At 42.6% G+C, this 21,210-nt stretch overlaps 1 protein-coding gene across 9 annotated transcripts in view; it reads right to left on the bottom strand.

Moving 5' to 3' along the window:
- BMAL1 (basic helix-loop-helix ARNT like 1) overlaps positions 1 to 21,210 on the bottom strand; it is a 99,957-nt gene that overhangs the window by 1,936 nt on the left and 76,811 nt on the right. For 6 of the 9 annotated variants that reach the window (XM_065592236.1, XM_065592234.1, XM_042860194.2 and 3 more), the window contains exons 13-17: positions 17,783 to 17,889; positions 17,220 to 17,370; positions 16,454 to 16,542; positions 13,982 to 14,090; positions 10,244 to 10,337 (exon numbers count right to left, since the gene is read on the bottom strand). In XM_065592236.1, the coding sequence (XP_065448308.1) occupies positions 10,244 to 10,337; positions 13,982 to 14,090; positions 16,454 to 16,542; positions 17,220 to 17,370; positions 17,783 to 17,889 (550 nt within the window). Of the gene's footprint in view, positions 1 to 588; positions 9,539 to 10,243; positions 10,338 to 13,411; positions 14,091 to 16,453; positions 16,543 to 17,219; positions 17,371 to 17,782; positions 17,890 to 21,210 lie in introns of those variants that run through there. The other 3 variants (XM_042860195.2, XM_065592238.1, XR_006176839.2) reach the window with 2 other exon arrangements.

The following is a 21,210-nucleotide window of genomic DNA, read 5'->3' as shown; positions in this document are numbered from 1 at the left end:
GTTAGAAGTTAAACACCACCTACAACATGAAATTATCTTAAAATGCTTCATGCTTACTATTGTATCAATCTTAAGCCTCAGTGAGGAATGGGCAAAGTTTATTTGCCCAGTGAAAGTGAGACGTGTCAAAGCAATGTCAAACACTGGAAAGTAAAGGAACTGCTATAAAAGGTACTGTAACCAATTATCTTTAGATGGCAGCGCTTTCTTCAGAAACACCTGCTTTTTATAAACAACATTGCTTATTTTTTTAATTTTTTTTGCAGCACTGGGTTCTTGCTATGGAATTTCTAAGTTCCACCATTTGTAAATTTCAAATAGAGCCATTTATAAAATACATTTGAACCAACCCCCCGTCCCCCACTGCAAGGCCAACACTATTAGAGGTTGTAATGATTTTGTCTAATTCCTGATGCCTAGAAGGTGAGTATTTATTTGTAATCTGGGTAGTGCCTAGGTGCTGTGCAAACACACAGGCTACAGTCCCAGCCCTGAAAAGCATACAATCTCTAGTGTAATCCTCTTGATACAGAGTGCCATGGGGTTGCTCAGCTTGTTCTGGCTAGTAACATTCCATTGGTGAGTATCTGCATTACAAAGACCCTACCGGATGCCCTGAATAGAGATGGAGGGTGGTTGTTTTTTTTTTGCCCCATGCCCTAATATAAAGGGCAATAAGGAAGCAAAAATAAAAATAAAAATTGATTTTAGTTGAAACTACTCAGTTGTGCTTATATTAGAGGTCATTTAGTTCTGAGCTTGCTCTAAGGAATATATCCACAAGAATAATACTTAGGCAAAATATAGCCTGATGCTCCACTGCCCTGCAACTTGTCTAGTTATTTCCATCTGTAAAGTGAGTGCAAAGAGGATGGAAATAACGAAACTGAATTGGTAGCATTTTTACTCTCATTTTGCTTCCTTGCTCTGTGTGTAGTGATTTATACTAGTGCAGAGAATCAGGCCATTTGACTAAGGGCTTCTTGAGATGGGAAAGATTTAGGTGTTACCATGGTGTAGTTACACTGGTATAACCCCTTCCCTGAATTCGGACACTTGGTCTGGTGACATAAGCTAAACAAAAAAGCACTGTTCTCAGAGATTGTCCCCCCCACATAGGGATTTTATTGGTGTAACTGCAGCTGTTTAAATTCACAACTCAGGTAATATCAAAACCCATCCCCATATAGCTAAGACTTCAGTTTTTTAGCCTTATATTAACATCTAGTTTCTCCATAAGTAAATCGCTTTAATGGTATTTTCAGTGGTGATCTCTTCTGTTTCTTCCATGATACGCCAGCTGAGATTGCTTCTAAAGCAGCCCTACTCCTTCCTTCATTGAATGGAACCACTGCTCTCTTTCTAGAACCAAAATGTAGTGTTTCCCTCCAGGGGAGCCCTGGCACCATGCCTTGAATTTCTGGCCAAAGCTGCACGTATAGTTGGTGGTTTCTTTATACCAGTGTAGGTTACGATAAGAAACTACTCCATTGGGAAACGCTCTGCAAGGATTTTTGTACAATACAGACTCTGCTAGCAGCAGGTATAACACCGCAATTACTACGCTTGATCATGGCTCATGGGGCAAGAGAAACAGCATCTGGTTACAATCGCTGTTAAGTTTTGTTATGTAATATAGGTAGAGGTTGTAGTAACATTTTAGTTTAGTTTGGAGAGGGGTGAGTTCTCCTCCCAAGGTACTGTTTGGGTTTTTTATGCTTTTTGTATTTTCTCCTAGGGAATTTGAATTCTATGATACACTCTATCTGTGAATATGCCTCAAGCTACGTATATACTACAGTTTATGGCGGTATAAATTATGTTGCTCAGGGGTGTGAATAAGCCACCCCTCCAAGCAATGTAAGTTACTCTGACCTAAGTGCTGGTGTGGACAATGCTGTGTCAGCGGGAGAAGCTCTCCTGCCGACATAGCTACCGCTGTTCACAAAGGCTCCTGTTGGCTTAGATCATCTGCACTAGTAGCACTACAGTGGCAAGCTGTGTAGTGTATCCATAGCTTTAGTCTGATGGGATTTCTAGGCTTCTGATGGCACTGCAAGGATATTTAGAATACTAACTTGTTTAAACAAAGAGAGCGAAGTATATGGCTGCTGTCACTCATTGATTTGTCTCAAGTGACTATTCTCTTTCATAAGCATTTATTGAAAATGGAGCAAATAACTTCTGTTCTGTCTGTCATCTAGACCCATGAAACTCCGAACATTAGCTATACATTCAGAATTTGAAGTATCAAAATGTTGTGTTCTCTGAGTCACTGTGGTTTGTATTAAAGAGACTGCATTGCCAAGCTTTTGAAAAGTAATATGAAATTAGCTGTACTATAATTTACTATTTTGCACTACTTTGAATGCCTGGCTTGCAAACTTCTGTGCCTACTGATTTAACAGCACGATTGTTGTTTTACAGTTATATTTTCCTTTTGTACAGTGGCTTAGAGATGTGTGAACTGCTATAGTTAGTACACTGCTGCCATTGTGGGTACAAGGAGAATAAATTAAACTAGTAATTATTAAAATTAAATGTAGGGCACCACATCTGTATTGATTCTTGGCAAGGATATTTTCACACTGAAATGTCTGGGTTAATACACTAGCTATTTAGCCAAGGAGATGAAAATTCATCTCTTGATTAAGGTCATACTTAATCTCTAGTCTCTACCCAACCTTCTTATAAAACCATACAGATCAGCATGATTGGCTTTCAATGTTCAAAAGTACAGGACAGGCACAGCAAGGCTTATGTCCATTAGTTTGAGGCTCAAATCTCATTTTCATGGATCCTATAGTTACCACAAACCTAGCAAAAAATAAATCAGACTTGTTTGGTAGAAGCCTGTGAGTTGCCCACTCAACTTTGCAGCCTAAATGGATGGATCATCCATAGTCGAGTGTATTTGTTGGGATGCAAAATCTAGATGATCACCTAGGTTCCAGGTGATGATGGCTTGTAACTGCTACATGTTGCCTGAGGTGATACTAGCCAAATACTGAAGCACTTTTGAGTTGTTTTAGTGCCTGAGTGTATGATTATGGAATTAAATCTTTTTCATAAAGAAAAAGCAGTCGGCTGCTTTTGCTCTTTTTACTTAGGTAATGACTGTTAAAGGATATACATGTATCCTAATGAAAGAATATAGCTAAATAGTAGTTCCAAAGAAGCACCAAGGCTACATGTAAACTTCTCAGTCTGCTTTATTATGTATTTGTAATAGTAGCATCTGGGAGCCCTATTTATGGATCAGGGCCCCCACGGTGGGAGGGGTGTTTCTATGCACGTATTTGCTATGCTACTTTAAGGGAGATTCAAAATTGATTGTGCTATATGACTGCCTGAGGGATATTTCATACATTTATAAACACAGTAGAATTGAAATATTGTAACAGAGGTTGGTTGGTTGCAAATTAAACATCTTCCCCTAATGGTAAAGGGAATTCTCATTGACCATCTAGTCAGTCTCTCTGGCAACCGCTTCTGTCGTCTCAAGGCTTGAATTTGCAAATCCATACTTGTACAAATACTTCTGTTGACTTAAATGGGACAATTCCTGTGAGCAGCAGGCTCCAGCCTCTACTCATCTAGATGCTGTGTATTCAGCTAATAAATAATTGTGCAATAAACAGTGTATGAAGTTATGTTCTTGTCTTTTCCATTACAAGGATACTAAAGTAATTAACTAGCTTGCTGGCAAGGAAAAACAAGGTAAGGTGCATGGCACCAGGGCTAAAGGTCACAAGACAATGAAAGTAGTTACAATCAATTCTCTACTACAGCAATAGTACAGTAATCAGTACTGTCATAAATCTCTTTGATCTTTAACCTAATGAGCCTATGGTCCTAATAATGGGGCTGGTGACATCACAAATGAGAGAGCTGTAATTATAACCTGATACACAATACACATATAAAGGTAATTAACTCGTATTTCTAAAATTTCTGTATACACTGGATTCTGTTTATTAGCAACTTCTGTTCCCAGCAAAAAGTTGCCATTATCTGGAAGTTGCCAATAAACAGAAGACAGGTTTGTAGGCTACAATCAGGGAAAGCAGCACTGGGTGGGACATGCATTCCCTGGCTGCAGCCCTGCCTGCAGGCACAGCGGTAGTAGGGAGGGGGGCTGCAGCCCAGCTTTCCACAGGCAGCAGGTATGCTGGGGCCTCAGGGGCTGCCGGCACTGTAATTCCTCCTGCACTCTACAAGCTATGCCCAGCCTCAGCATGTCCCACAATTCCTTCTCTAGCTGCAGCCCCTCCGTGCCAGGGCAGAGCACAGCCTGGAGAGCACAGGGAGAGGTACTGTACAGCTCCCCAGCAAGTGAGCTTTAGCTTCCTCCCAACTGCTGCTCTGTCCAAAGCTGCCCGCCCCCACCCCCGCCCCCAGCCTGCAGTGCCAGGACTCCAGCAAGGCCTCCCCCTTTGTGTAGGTGGCAAGTCCCCAGCCAGGTCTGCCAAGTGCTTCCTTCCCTGGTTGCAGCCCCAGAAACCTGCCTGCAGCTGAGGCCTTTCTTCCCAAAAAAATTCTCCATAGGCATCACACTATTGCCAATATACAAATCTCATTAACATTAAAGTCAATGGGATGGGACTGGTTCCTGGCAAAATGCTGCTAATAAGCAAAGTTGTTAATAACATTGCTATTAGGAGGAATCTATTGTATTTAGGAAATTTATGTGAAATAATATCTCTGGCTTGATAAAAATGCATTTGGGGATGTGAGAACTGGCACACTAAGTGATCCCCTGTAGGTGGCGCAAGACAATTTTCTTTGAAAGTTGACAAGTCTTCAGCAAGAAAGATCTTGTGTTTATTTTCAGAAAGGGCAAAAAACATTATCCCTAGACCCATATTTTCCAAACTTAAGGTCCAACTTTAAATAGCTGACATAATTTTAAAAGTTTACCTACCACCTGCAGCTCTCAATGAAGTAAATAGGAAATGCAGGTGTTCAGCATCTCTGAAAATCAGACCACTTCTTTAGTAGCCTCTTTGTCAGCATTCATATTTGAATATTTGTTGGTCTGGGTGTATGTTTTATCATATTGAGAATGTTTAAGGTGACCAGTTTTGTAATAATCAGGAGGTCTCATTAGTAGCTTGTTCTGTTGTAAGCTTTAGACAAAGTCACTGTACATAACAGAGTTTCTACATGAGAAAGCAAATGAATGGAATAGATAAAACTATTTACATAATGAGCTGACCCAAACCCAATGTGAAGGTGATATCCACTATTGCTTAACCTGTCTTTTGCTTACCTCCAGCAAAAACATGTAATCCGGGCAATGTCATGCTATTTTCTGGGTCATTCCCTTGAACTGATACGACATTTGCAGTCTTGCATGCAGCATACATTGTTTAGTTCATTCAATAAAGGGACTTCGTTAAAAAAAATTTAGAAGGGTACTAGAATATTTAGCATTCAGCATGTTTCCTAGGGAAGTGCTTTTATTTCTGGAGATATTTAGCATAACAAGGTTTTTTACCATACTGTTTTTTAATTACCATTTTCACAGTGACTCTTGTTGATATAGGCTTTTTTGTTAAGTACCTAATGCTTATGACACACAGCATCATGGGAAAACTTATCAATATTCTTGTGTAGATCTCAGAATCCAGATTTACTCTAGCACACTAACACACCAATGCACATGGAAGAATCTGAATATCACATTACTCTAATATTATAAATATGTACATCCAGTGGTAAAGAGGCAGAATCAGTCTTAGGACATAGCATATAGCTCTTGATAAAATACACTGTATTACCAGGCAGGACTAAATTAAAAATTCTTGGGGCCCTGGCCACAGAATATCTTGAATTCCTCTCCTCTTCCCAATAGGATTAAAAGACATTTGAAGGATTAACAGAATAAGGGAACACCGCATGCACGTATCAGACTTAGATGGTCCCTGCCCCAAGGAGCTTACAATCTTTTAGTTCTGTATTTATATGGCACCTAACACAATGGTGCCCTGATCAGTGACTGGGGCTCCTATGTGCTACAGACATACAAATAATTAATAATTGCTTTCCTTCCTGCAGCTACATCCATTCTGAATAATGGCCTACTTCCTTACTTTTTCCCCAGTAGCTGCTCTGGGAGATGGAAGCGAATGGTTGCTTGCAGCTCTATAATCTCTGATTAAATGTGAAGTGGTTTCACCAACAGCATTTTCCACAGCTTCCCACCTTCTCCTACAAAGAAGGCCCCAGGTAATCAGAAGCAAAATGAGCCTAAATTCTGCAGCAGTTTGATTTCAATATGGAGGTTTTTCATTAATTATGAAAATATCAGCACAGTAGTTTCATTGTTGATATTAAATTAAGTTCACACTATTTGTAGTGACATACTGAAAACATTTTTGTACTGACAATGTATAATTGCCCCAGAACAGTCTGTGGGAAAATTGGATCTGGCCCTGTTGGGGTTTTGTCAGCCGTGGAGGTATGTTAAGCATTTTGAGATGGTGCAATAAGAACATCTGTTGGATGTATCATCTAAAATGATAAATGGTGTTGACACTCTTAGATTTGAGTTAATGCCCCGTTCAGCTTAATAGGAAGTTCACACCTCTGGGGGATATTGTTTTAGACTTTCTGCAGAATATAAGGCTTGTCTACACTGGAAGCACTGCAGCCGTACTGTTTCAGTGTAGACACTACTGATGCCGATAGGAAGGGTTCTCCTGTCAGTATAGGTAATCCACCTCCCCAAGAGGCAGTAGCTAGGTTGACGGAAGAATTCTTCCACTGACCTAACGCTACCTACATTGGTGGTTATGTCAGCTTAACTACATTTCACACCCCTGCACAATGTAGCTGGGTTAATCTAACTTTTTTGTGTAGGCCAGGCCTTAAGAAAATCCTACGGCAGTTTACATCCTGCTCACATTTTCAAAGTTAGTTTTGGAAGTAGGAGGGTTAGAAATAATGCCACTATATAAATCCATGGTACGCCCACACTTTGAATGCTACGTGCACTTCTGGTCACCCCATCTCAAAAATATATATATTAGAATTGAAAAAAGTACAGAGAAGGGCAACAAAAATGATAAGGGGGATGGAACAACTTCCATATGAGGAGAGATTAAAAAGACTGGGACTGTTTAGCTTAGAAAACAAATGACTAAGGGGGGGGGGGGGGGACATCATAGAGGTCTATAAAATTGTGAATAATCTGGAGAAAGTGAATAAGGAAGTGTTATTTACCCCTTTGCATAATACAAGAACCAGAGGTCACCCAATGAAATTAATAGGCAGCAGGTTTAACACAAACATTAGGAAGTACTTCTTCCCACAGCACACAGTTAACCTGTGTAACTTCTTGTCAGGGGATGTTGAGAAGGCCAAAACTACAACTGGTTTCAAAATATAATTAGATAAGTTCATGGAGGATAGGGTCCATCAATGGCTATTAGTCAAGATGATCAGGGATCCAGCCCTATGCTGTTGGTGTCCCTAAACCTCTGACTACCAGAAGCTGGAACTAGAAAACAGGATAGATCACTCGATAAATTGCCATTTCATTTATTTCCCTCTGAAACATGTGGAATGGGCCACTGTCAGAAGACAGGATACTGGCCTAGATGAACCATTGGTCTGACCCAGTATGGCCATTCTTATGTTCTTATGAAATAATTTAATAAAATGAAAAGTTTAGATACTGGAACACAGCTCTGTCACAAGGAGACGGGGGATTGCATGGCCATAGAATTCTTGCATACAAAGGGTTCTAGAGCATCTCTCCAGAGATTTTCAAGGCACAGGTGCACAGAGCCCACTGAAAAATCTAGCCCGTAAGTGAGATTAAGCAAAGATGCTTATGCAAAGATTAAGCAAAGATGCTTATGCATCTGAAGCCTAAGGTATTGTAAATGCATTTATAGTTTAAATAAAGAACCAATGAAGGGAGAAATACATTAAAACATCCCATTTAAAATCAGAAATAGAAGTTTGAGACATAGTACTAAGCACGTACTACTGCTTCTCCAATTTTTAGTAAACATGTAACTTTAGGCCCCCATGTGACAGATCATCCCAAATTTAGTCTAATCCTCTCTTGCTGCAGCTCTGAAACAAGCCACTCTAGAAGAATTTCTCCATGAGAAGAGGAGCTAGAGCAGGGATCTCAAACTCACATCACCACGAGGGCCACATGAGGACTAGTACATTGGCTTGAGGGCCGCATCACTAACACCTTTTCATATAAAGGTACAAATCCCACCTCCCACTGCCTCCGCCCCCACTCCACCCTTCCATGAGGTCCCGCCCTTGCCCCGCCTCTTCCCACCCCTTCCCCATCCCAACCCCTTCCCCAAATCCCCGCCCTTGCACCGCCTCTTCTCTGCCTCCTCCCTCCTGGAAAGCGTTAAGCGCCGCCAAACAGCAGTGCCTGGAGGTAGGCAGAGGAGCGGGGACGCGGCGTGCTGGGGAGGGGGTGGTGGATGAGGGGAGGTTGGCACCAGCAGGAAATAACTCCGGGGGGGAGGGGCGTGGGAAGCTTGGCGAGCTGCAGCAAATAATTCCGTGTGTTTGACCCCTGAACTAGAGGACTAAAGGAATGCTCATGCAGCTCTTGGAGGACGGATGTAATGTGCTTGCTGTAAGAGGTGCTGCTCAGTAGCCTTTATCTGTATGTACTGAACTTCTTGGAACTGCTTTTATCGCTCCAAATCTGTCCCCGCTCCACTCCAGTCCCAATATAGGTCACACTGTTCTAGACTAGGGCTGTCAAATGATTAAAAAAATTAATCGCGATTGATCGTGAAATTTAAAAAAAATAGTCCCGATTAATCAGTTTTAATCGCACTGTTAATAATAGAATACCATTTATTTAAATATTTTTGGATGTTTTCTACATTTTCAAATCTATTGATTTCAATTACAGCACAGAATACAAAATGTACAGGGCTCACTTCATATTATTTTTTTTATTACGTGTGTGTGTGTGTGTGTGTGTGCGCGCGCTGCCTCTTTAAGCAGAGCACTCAGGAACCTGAACACTTTTTCAGCCAGCAGCAGCTGCTGTTGGTAGCACTCACTCCTGAGCCAGCAGCAGATAGGCTCCCCCGTGTTCCCTGACCCCAGCTCAGCCGCCATCAGGTACATGGGCAGGGGAAGACCTGCACAACAGACAGGAGGCAGTCTCCCAGTTCAGAGCAGCTTGGCTGGGGCAGCTCCATGGTGGTGGGGGGAGGCAGGAACAGCAGTGGAGCAGGGCGGTGGGAGGCAGGGCACCCGTGCCCTGGAGGCATGCAGTGGCGCCCCCTTGAGCATGGTGTCCTGGCCAGTGGCCCCTCTTGCCCATCCCTAAGGCAGGCCCTGTCCAACAGGGAGGGGATGGGGCAGCCGGCGCGGGGCCGGGCTCCTCTCTCCCCACTGGAAGGTGTTTGACCAGGTCTCCCAAATCACCTGCAGTCTCTTGTTCCTGGCCACCTCCTGCTTGCTGCCGCAGCTGGTGCTTCCCTCCCTCCCTGCTCGGCTGCCGCCGAGTCCTGTCTTCAGAGGTATGCGATTAACTCTTGTTAAAAAAATAACGTGTTAATTTGTTTTGCGTTAATTGCATGCGTTAACTGCAATTAATTGACAGCCCTATTCTAGACTAATGCACTGTGCTCACAGTAGGAGGTCTAATTTTAGGGCTAAAGCTGATATGTATCATAGCAATGTAGGGGTCACTGAACAAACCAACCAACCTTCTTCATTTCTGATCAATCCTAAACTAAAATGCTTTGGTTTTCTCATGAAACAAACAAAAAGCAGGCATTGGGTTAAACAAAACATTTCATTTTGATTTTGGGCATTTTTAAACACTTTTTGTTGTGTAAAAAAAGGAAATTTGGAAATGTTATTCCCAAAACCACAAATGGAGATTGTGCTCCCCACCCGCAACACCCTTCAGCCCTGTGGTTAGAGCACTCACCTGGGATGTGGGAGATCTAGATTCAAGTCTCCACTTTGCCTAACTTGGAATAGAAATTTGAACCTGAGTCTCCCATATAGCAGGTAAATGCTCAAACCAATATGGGCATTCTGGGATGGGTCTCTCTTCATCTATCCTGTTGAAGCTGTTTCATTATGTATAAATACTCAAAAACTTAAGTATGCTAGGTTCTGCTACCCCAGACTTGGGCAGCCAAGGGATCAGATAGTCAGATTTATGAAACATGTGACAAATAATTCAATTACTACTACTGATTCTAATTTTAAAAACTTTTATTCTCACCTTTTTGCCTCCTGGAGAAGACGTATCAGGGGGTGGTGTGCTGGTAATGTTCAATGGACTGGAACCACAGCTGGAAGGTGATGACCCTCTTATCCTTTCAAACCAATGTCATTAAAATTAGAAAGAGGCAATGCAAAATGATGCAATTAATGTACTATTCATCTAGAGAACAATGAATCATGTTGGTGGATACTTGAATGTTCACTGCCAGCAACAGACTAACGGTCAAGTGAATCTCCAAGTGCCTTTAACATCAGGTTTATCCTCTGTGATCACTCTTTTTCTGTTGGTATGAGGTTGGTAGTGCTAGTCTGTCCATTAATTAAACACTGCTGCCACTATTACCCTCAACAACGTAGATAGCTGAAACAATTACATGAATTTGGCATAGTCCAATTTGCTCAGATTATAAACTTCAGCTCTCCCCTATTCCATTTTCTTGCACAGCCTCTGTAGGAAATATTTTTAAGCAGTACACAGTCAGATCCTCAGCTGATGTAAATTTGCATATTTATACAAGCTGAAGAAAGGTCTGGCCCACAATGTCCAAACAATAAAATTGCTGTATGGGAGACCCAAAAAAGAGCCAGACTTATACAGTTTCTATATGCTTTGAGATGTTAATAGGACAAACTTCTTCATTATATTTTCCTTCCTAATTTTTTTTCAATAAGCTATCATGACAGGTATACTGGGCATTTGTTTTTATCCCTATGGTGTAGTGAGCATGCAGTAAGAGAGACATTTCAAAGTCACACTATTTTTACTTAGTTCAGGATTTCCCCAACCTGGTATGCTAGCATTGAATGTTTTGCACATTAGCGGAAATGCTAGGGAGTTGTAGACTTGCTGGCTGTACAGTTAGAGAAAATAGAGTGGGGTAGTTCCCATGTGATAATTTGTAAAAAGGATCCTCTTAGCATCAGAAATGCCAAACTTTTTTTTTAAAGTGGGAAACTCATTTACCATGGCAGAGTTTCAGTGGGAAGATTGTGAACAGAAGGCAGTAGAGGAAAATAGAAACAGCTGGTGAAAGAGCACTGGAACTAAACCAGGGCTCTCTCCACTTGAAAGGAAAACAAGAGTGGTGGAGTGTATACAATCCGAAGTACTTTGTTTCTGTTAGTAAGATGAATAATAGTACAAAATGCTATTTAAAATGAGCTTCAATAGACTGTTTTACAGCTATTAAAAGTAGTGGAAACTTTTAAAGTCTTTGCTCAGCCTTGGATTTGGCTTTTTTAATTTAAAAAATGTGGCGGGGGGAGGGTCACAAAAGCAACTATGTAAAAATGTTATTTTCCTATATAACACTTTGTGCATCACTGAAGTGATAAAAACATTTAACTAGTTTTTACTCCTCTTGTGCCTTCAGCATCAACAAAGCTATGGAAAAAGGATCTGGAATTTGTCCTGGCTTGTGCATCATCAGGATTATGAACTAAAGCTGCAGAATCATTATTGGATGTGTGAGATTTTCTTGTTTTTTTCCACTGGAGGATTCATGCAGCAAGAAACCTCATATGCCAGAGAGCTCATTGTAGCAGGTCCTATGACAACCACCATCCCAGCTGCTAGAGAAGGGGAATTTAGCTGGGTACAGGGAACATGATAGGGACCTCCTTTATGGCAGCTGGGGACCAGCCATATAAAACAGCCCCTTATTTAAGACTGTTGACAGTAGGGTAAATTAGAACAGCCTTCATGTTTGGGGCTTGACCGGTGGAAAGATGGCCTTCTTTAATCTTTTCTGCACCCTGTCATCCCCATCCCGAGTCAGCAAGCTTTACTTTCAGATCCCAAGCTGAGTTTACAGGTCTGGCCATTCTAAAACACATTCAACTGACCAAATTTGGGCTGGAATCAGACATACACAAACATGCCACCCTCCCATGCCAATTTTAGAGTCCCTTCACATAACAAAACCACACTTCAAACTGGTCTTAGTCTAATTTTTACACTTCAGAAATGAATGTCAGAGAGTAAAATAATAGATTATTCCTGAAGTGCAAGACAGTGAACTATTGTCTCCTATGGAGGACTAATTAGTGGTCTAACGCCATACCGTTTCACTTTTAAATCGATTGCCACAAGACATCTGGTAGTCAACTGCATCCAGCCCACTCCAGGCCACTAACAAGCCATTTTATCCCAGCATGAAATATGACATGGCTTGTGTGGCACCTGTGGCCACCTACTGGAAATATTTAGGACTGACATTCAAGCATAGTGGGAAATTTTAATGAACTAAGACACATAGCAGGAATTTATTCTCCATTGTTACAAAAATGTTTATCCATTTTGCTAACTACTGGTATTGCCTGTATGAACAGAACTGACAAGGGCAGATACTAGTATCTTAGAGAAGAAGGATGGTCCAGTGGTTAAGGCACTAGCCTCCTAGTAGATCTGGGGGTCAACTTCCTCTGCCACAGACTGCTTGTGTGACCTTAGTCAACTCACTTAGGGCTAGATTCCCAGGGGGTTTTGATGTCTAATTGAACCTTAAGTACTTAATTTCAACATTTAGACACCATCAGTGTTCACAAAATTGAACTCCCTTTGGGGGTGGGGCTTAGGCCATACCCCACTCCTCAGCATTTCCTACTGGCTAGCTTAAGTGGCTCCCCACTCAGCATGCTGACTTCTAGGAATCCCAATTTTAGGCACCTAGCTCTCTCCATGCATTGTATTACTCCTGAGGGAATTCTGCACCAAAAAATTAAAAGTTCTGCGCACAATATTTTAAAATTCTGCATATTTTGTTTGACAAAATAACACAATATAATCATGCCAGTTTCAATTATTTTGGTAATTTATTTCAAATTACCTTTCAGCAAGTATGTCTGTAACAATACAGACAACAAAAATTCCCCCCCGGGAGTAGTGTGTTAAAGAAACTCCTGCGACAACCCAGTTCCTGTTTCTTTGTTAGATGTCTCAGTCTGGATGTGTCACACGTGCCAGCTGGGCCCATCTTGGAGGAAAACTCTGCCCTTCCGATCTCAGACACCCGCATCCCCTTCTCCCCAGAGCCCAGCCATGGGGCACCCACTGGCCCAGACCCACACCCCTTACTTCCCCAGAATCCAGCTGCAGGGTGCCCTCCCAGCCCAGCTCTCCCTCCCCCGAGCAGTATCCTGTATTTGAGTCCTGAATGTAACTTACATCAATTGATAAATCACCTCTGCATTTGGTCCTAGTATTCCTTGTTCTGCTGCAGGTTATCTATTAATCTTTACTTCTTGGTACCTTCAACATTCAAGAATTCAACATTCTTTGGCATTCAGGGGCCATACAGTTTATGCTTGTGAAACTTAACTTTTTTCCCCAGACTATTTGCTTCATTGACCTCTCTCCAGAGCTAACCTCTTTCACTGTTAGCTGCTCTCTTTCTGCCTCTTCCAAGGTTATTAAAGTAAGTGATTACAGTGACTAGTAATCAGATCATTACAGTAATCGTGCACACAGATTACTCTAAAAGACTAACCGTAAGAAGAAAAACTGAAAAATGAGATCAAATTATATTTCTCGATAATGTTGTAATTTCTGACTTGACCATGTCCGTGTACCCTTAATACAGATAAAGTTTCACTGTAATGGAAAATACCCACTACACTGCAACTGCATAGTAATACTTGGTGCTTATGGAAATCAAAAAGGTAGGGTATTTCTTACTTTCCCCTTTAAAAAAAATTATTATCTATTAAATTAGAGCAGAACACCAGTTTCTCTCACCTATGAATCTCCATGATTTCCTCAGCAATCATTCTACCTATTTTACCTGCCCCAGCTCTTGTTCCACCTGGAATACCAGGAACTGTAGGAAGGGTCCTTTTTGTGCCACCTAAAATATGGAACAATATTTGTAAGATCACACACATAATAAGGGAAAGAGATTATGCAAGGTTTTTAAAGAGGAGGGGCAGGAGAGGAGGCCACAGGGCTGCTCTAACTTATGCTGGGGGTTGGAACCAGAATACGATGGGTGTGAATTCTGGGCCTAGCTTAGGAGATGCAGCTCAGACTCCGGACTTATATATCTAATAACACATCTATAATATCCAATGGCTTGCTGAATGAGTGAGCCGGCCCAGCCCAGCTGGGTGCACCTTGCCCAGACTGTTAGTGCTGAATACTTAATATTAGCTGCTCATCTACTGTCTATACACATTTCAGTCAGGGGGAGAGAGGATTGACACACACTAAACACAGTACTATCATGTCAGCATGTTAGCAGAACACCACCGCCAACAGGGAATAATTTACAGTTACCTGCTAAACTTTTAAATCACGTCCATTAGGGTAACTGTAAATGTCTGACAAGGGAGTAAAAAGCAACAGGGGACCTGAACATTATGTTCTTGCTGTTTGTTATTCTGATACGGACGTGGCACTTGAATAGCACTTATGGGGAAGCCAGGAGGAGTTTGCTCTATTCTAGGGCACAATGAAGGAAGTAGAGGAAGGACTGACATAAAATGAACTAAAATAATAAGGACGTGATAGAGTATTGATTGTGTGCAATTGTTAATGGTCTTCTGTGTTAACAAATCATACTAGCAACCTTGCCAGGAACCCTTTGGGTTGAAGTCAATGGGAATTGGGGAAGCTCAGCACCTTGAAGAATCAGGTCCTTAAAGTCAGCCTTACAAATCACATCTCAACTCAGTAGAGGGCTGGGGGGAATACAGCGGGCCAAGAACTGTGGGGCCACTATCCTCCCTGTGCAGATGGAGGGGTTTTGCCCTGCTTGCAACCAGGGGACCACTCCTAGTCCTGCCTCTCCCTAAGCTCCAGAGCCACGCCAGTGGGAGTGGTATCCCCAACCCCGCTTCTACTTTTGGGCTCTTGGCATGGTGAGCTGCCTCAGGCCCTGCACGATGCCAGTGGTGCCGATGGTGGGATCTGGGCCCAGCCAGGGTGGTAAAAGCATTCTCCGCACTACTGATGGCAGGCATAAATTCTGAGCGGCACTGAGACCCCAATGCCACTCACCCAAATTTGGCCTGGCTGTCCTTCCATCATGATGGAGGGGTGGGTGGGCCAAACTTGAGTGGTGCTGCAAGCTTGTGTGCCAGGTCACAGCACGAATCACTGCTGGCCCAAACTTGAACTCATAAACCCATGCTAACGCCACCTCAACTTTTCCGTCTGAAATATTTTGCTGCATATTTTCTAATAGGATTTTTTTCTAATCTAAGAAGAAAAATAAATTTGTATTACAGATTTTAAAATAATAAAGCCGCTTATATACCACCTTTCATCTTCAAAGATCCCAAACACCACACACTAAATGCAGCCAGAACTACTGCAATGCAGCCACATCCTTGCCTACAGCTCAGCTCCTGTTCCTTTCCACACCACCTCACAGGTCATACATTCTTGGCCAATCCTCTCTTCTTAGTGGCCAGTGCCCCTAGTCCTGACTCATTTTTCAGTACTTTGGGGCAGATTTCTGCCGCTCTATTTAACACAAAACTGTTGTAAAGCCAGCTCAACTGGCTACTACAGGATTTCCCCAGAACAGAGGGATCCTCATGTGGCATACAGTCACAGTAGCAGCTCTTATGTCACCAAGCCTCCCAACCCTGCTGCCATGTGCCAATGAAATGACCAGGGTATCTCCCATGTATGGCTGATCCCTAGCTGCCCTAACAGCCCCTTGGGGCTGTTCGTAGGGAACAAGCATAAATTAGAGCAGCTTTCGTGTCTGGCACTGGAAAAGTGGTAGGACAGATCTAGAACTGGGGGGATCTTAAAGATAGGATTAGGGATGCTAAGGATTAAGCTGAGTTGCACCATGTGCTCCTTGGCCACAGCTCAGGATCAGAACAGGTGTCTTTTCCAAAAATAAAAAAGTGACCTACACGTGGAGCAGCCCTCATGCGGCAAACACCTTTCCTCTCCTCCAAATCTCTCCTTACAGCCTTCCACCACTGAGCCCTAGGAGTGCATGCACTCACTCTGGCTCTTCAGTCACTATTTGTATGTTTCTATCTAAAATAGATTTAACCTCACTGGGGCAGAGCCCTTCTTGGAACTTATATATGTTAAGTACAGTGTACACCTATCATCTTCCAAGTGATTAATAATCTCGGGTGGATGACAGAAACAAACTGGAGCACACAGGGTTAATTCAGTAACCAAGGAAAGTCTATTAATGATTGCTGGCTAGCAAGCGCAAGCTTCTCACTATACTGTAGTTACCTTCTCCAGCCTGAAGTACACTGTCCATGCTGTGCGGAGAAGCTGCAAGCTGCGGAAAGGCTGCATCTCCACCATCAAGTACATTGGTGCTGAGGAAATCAACAGGAAGAAACTGTGATAAAATAGCTGTAAGTGCTAAATATACATAGCAAGTTATAAGGGGGAAGTTTCAACGTTTGCGATTTATAAGACAAATTTAGTCATCACCATGGAGGTAACCATAGTGAATGACACATACGGTAGGGCTATATAAATCAATAAGAGTTCTGTAGGACACATTAAGTAGCAACAGCTGCATAATATACTAAAAACAATCCTAAAGGAAAAACAAAAACCCTTATGGCTCCTCAAGCATGCATTACTGAGCCCAAACTGCTTTTCTCCTAACAGGAGCGAGCAGCTGATCCAGGATCTGATCAAACAATTCATTGTGCAGGGGCACACCCCTGCATCATCACAGAACTCCAGAGAAGAAAATGGAGGCTCCACGTGGGTAAACAATGCACCCATGTACAATCAATGAAAAGATTAGGGGCCCAGTGTCTTACTCTGTACATTATTTATTTAGATTTATACAAACTGTAATAAAAGATCAGCTAATTTCTAGATTTCATTCCTTTTGTTGTAAGGCTAGCCATTATTAAGCTCATATGCTTTATGTAATATATGATGTGTACACATTTTTGGAGCAACTCCCATGATTTTACACTTGAAGCATGGCTACACTCCTGATGTTCAAGGGCATCTGCTAGAAGAAAATACTTACGAAACAACTGTATTCGTTGAGACGATGTATTCTACTTCTTTGGTCCAAGGGTTCATGAAACTGAACCAGCGACTCCTCAAGGTAATAAAAGAGCCATCTTTTATTTTAAACTTGTAACAATTAGTTGTAATTTTTTCTCTTGTCTGTAAAACTAAAAATAGGGAGACATAAGGAACAACCCTAGTTTTTCAGACCTGCACACTGAATACATGAAGAGTAAAGATTTGATGCAGATCCTCCCAGTTTCATTTGCCCCTTTTTTTTTTTTTTGGTGCAGAGAACAGCACTATTTCTAATACTTTTTTTTATCTTTGTACCTGAAGTGCAAATTAGAAGACTCCATACTAATTTAACTTTAGCTTAGGATAGTTACACTGTTCAGTGTATATCAAACAAAGTCCTTTTCATGCAAGAAAAATCTAACGTTTGCCAACCTGAAAAAATCTTATCCCTTTGTTGTTATTTGTGTGTGAAATATCAGGAAGACTAATATATATTTTGACTGTTTTGACTTATTGAAACCAAAACCCTCATTCTTAACACTGAATTATAAATCATTTTACCTTGTCTGTGACATTCTGCAAGATGTCCTATATCATCTTGATGAAAATATTCATAACACGAAGTGCCTAGAAGTTCCTGTGGTAAGTATGCCAGAATGGCTGTTGCCCTAAAAAAACCAAAACCAAACAAAAAAACCCCAAACAATTTTTTAAAATAAAATGGTACATCAGTATTATTAACATGTACCCATGCCCCCTACTCAGTTATAAAACAATACCGTATAATATATTATTTTAACTTAGGGGAGAAACTGAAAGTTTCCATTATTTGTACCTTAATTTTGAAATAAGCTAAAAACAAAAAACATAGAATACCAATAACTTTCTCTGAAATAGTTTATACTGATGGGTCATCTACAGATACAAAAGCACTTCCAATTACCAAGCCTTGGATGTAAATTGTAATTTGGAGTGTTTAGAATTGGCTAAAGCCTTCTGGTAGCAGGCCACAAGGTACTGAGGAAGCCTGAGGACACAAAATGCCATTTTAGCTAGATACAAGGTGGGTGAGGTAATATCTTTTATTGGACCAACTTTCTGTAGGTGAGGGAGACAAGCTTTCAAGCTACATAGCGCTCTTCTTCAAGTCTAGACTTGAAGAAGAGCGCTATGTAGCTCGGAAGCTTGCCTCTTTCACCAACAGAAGTTGGTCCAATAAAAGACATTACCTCACCTGCCTGGTTCCCCTCATTTCCTGGTACCAGCACAGCTACAACACTGAAAACAATATTTTAACAAGAGCATTCAGGCTTCTAAAGTTCTAAAATCTGTTTTCTTCCTTTGTGTACCCAGGATTCTGTTGCGTCAAACAGGGCTGGCTCTAGGCACCAGCACTCCAAGCATGTGCTTGGGGCGGCACTTTCCAAGGGGCGGCAATCCGGTTCCTTTTTTTTTTTTTTTTTTTTGCTTGGGGTGCAAAAAGCCAGGAGCCGGACCTGAGCGGAGGTGAGCTGCGGTGGTGGGGGGCACGGGGAGGGCCGCAGGAAGTAACCCGGTGGGGGAAGCGCAGATGAAACGCTCCCCCCCTCCCCCCAGCTCACCTCCGCTCCACTGCTGCCTGCTCCCTCGAGCCTGCTGCCGCTCAGCTTCTCCCCCCTAGGCTTGCCTGGGAGGGAGGGGTAGGAGGGGAAATGCGGGGCGCCCAGGGGAGGAGGCAGGGCTGGGGATTTGGGGAAGGGGTTGGAATGGGGAGGGGAAGGGGCGGAGTTGGGGCGGGGCCGGGAAATTTTTTTTGCTAGGGGTGGCAAAAAACTTGGAGCCGGCCCTGGTCATAAAGACTGCTTTTGTCAATCTTAGTATTTTAGATAGGAGTGTTTCCCAATCTTTGCTGAAAGGCCTTAAAGGAGGAGCAAAAGATGACGGAGAATGAAAAAAAAACAGAAAAAGTAAAGAGGAGATACGATGGATACATATTACTGATTTAGCACTGAGATACCTGACTTTACATCTTTACTACCACTATAATCAGACAGGAATATAGGAGTGTGTGACATTATACAAGGCTTTTGTTTCACTAGAATTTTTTCTTCAAAGCCAACCTATTTTCACTTCCTCATCGGAAAACTTCAAGCACTCCAGGATCCTGCTGTTAATTCTGGAGAGAGGTTTAGGGATATCTGGGTTTGACATTCCAATAACAAAGGTCTCTATATATCCTAAGCTTGGAGTCAATGCATGCACATAAACCCTAATGCATGATGGAAGTATTTTTTTAAACTGCTCTATACCTGTGCAGAATAATAGACTCCTGAATGTCACAAGACCAGATTAGGGACTGAATCTTGCAATGTGCTGAGCACCCTTATTCTGATTCAATTTGTGCTTACCTTCTTTTCTGGATCAGGACCAGAGTGTGCAGCAACTTCCAAGATGGTCCTCAAATTTTTCTACGTATTGCTTTAGAAACTCTACATTATAAATACAGCTTACAACACAGCAAACTGAATTCAAAATACCATACGCCTTGCATTACTACTACCGTGCATTAGCATGGAAATTACTTGTGCGGGGATAGTTTTACATTGTTAGGTCACTGGATGCCATTGGCTTTAGCAGCTATAATGTAGATAACCCTGGAAAACCAGAAACTGTGCCAACTATTTTCAGTTGAGCTACAGACATAATAATAAAGCAACTCACTTATGAGAAAGAAAAAAATAATTAAGAAATAGAACAGGAAGTGCATCACTGATGTTTACAGTAGATCTGCATGAGTTTCTATATGCTAGTGAATCTCTGTAGGGAGCCAGGGTGGCCTCCCTCCAAACCAGAGGGTAAAGAGCCACTCTCTCAGCCTGAGTGGGCGGGGCCAGGCCAAGCTTACTCCACCCCCCGGAAGGGAAGGGGGTGGAACAGAAAGTACAAAAGGCAGGGCCTTTAGCCCAGCCAGGGCTGCACCAGGGAGGGAGACAGACACAGACTGCTGGCTGTTCCCTGCAGACCCGAGCCAGGGGAGGCCCTCGACCAGGGGAAACCTGACCTTGAGGAAGGACTCAGGCTACCAGGACTGCTGGCTGCAGAGTACCTCGAGGAACTGGAGGAGCCAGGCAGTGACCCAAACCAGAGCGAGCCTGATGCTGAGGGTGAGCTGGAGCTACCGGCGGCTGAATATCCCGATGAGTTGGAGGAACCAGAGGGACCCACTTGAGAGACCAGGTAGGAAGTAGCCAAAGGGCAGAACTGGACAGTGTGGTGAGTCAGTATTTGGTCAGCGTGTTGCGGACGGATCCCCACAGACCCTTGCCCCGCCACTGTCAGGGCCCTGGCTGGAACGCAGTGGAGTTGGGTGGGCCTGCGTTCCCCTACCCCAGCCACCCCGCCTCAGGTGGCAGAACCTCTGTAAAGACCACTGACTCGTGCCGGCGCTCCCCCTACCTGAGGGGCGCGCCACTGACTCGTGCTGGCACACCTCCCTCCACTAACTCCCCATCAAAAGAAAGGTGTGACCAAGGCCTTTCGGCGAGGCAGTAGCTCTCCACCGCCCCCCAGTGGCTGGGTGGACCAACGGAGACCCTGCTACAATCCCTTCCATCTTCTCCATCTTTGAACATTGGAAAGGCAAGTTCCTCTCCAGGGGACTGAGCATTAAATAAGGAATAGGATAGAAAACTATGATGATTTGGGATGTGCAGAGGTCTCTCTCTTCCTCAGATTCTGAATTGGTTGCCACAGGGAAGGAGGAGGAAAATACGACAGAGAGAGGAAACAAAAATAGTGCAACTAAACATGACCAAATTAAACATTTAATGGTGTAGTTAAATTGTGTGGTATTTAGAAGATCTGAAGGTACTTACATATCATAACATATATTTGACTGAAAGGGCAAAATTCTGAAGTGCTCCCAAAACAATGTTGTAGTCCAAAAGATAAGCAAATAAAAGCAAACACTCTAGGATAGCGATTCTCGATCTTTTCCATGCATGACCTGA

The sequence above is a fragment of the Chrysemys picta genome, chromosome 4 (genome assembly GCF_011386835.1).
Source record: "Chrysemys picta bellii isolate R12L10 chromosome 4, ASM1138683v2, whole genome shotgun sequence".
NCBI lineage: Eukaryota > Metazoa > Chordata > Testudines > Emydidae > Chrysemys > Chrysemys picta.
This window is presented reverse-complemented; position numbering and strand designations above follow the sequence as displayed.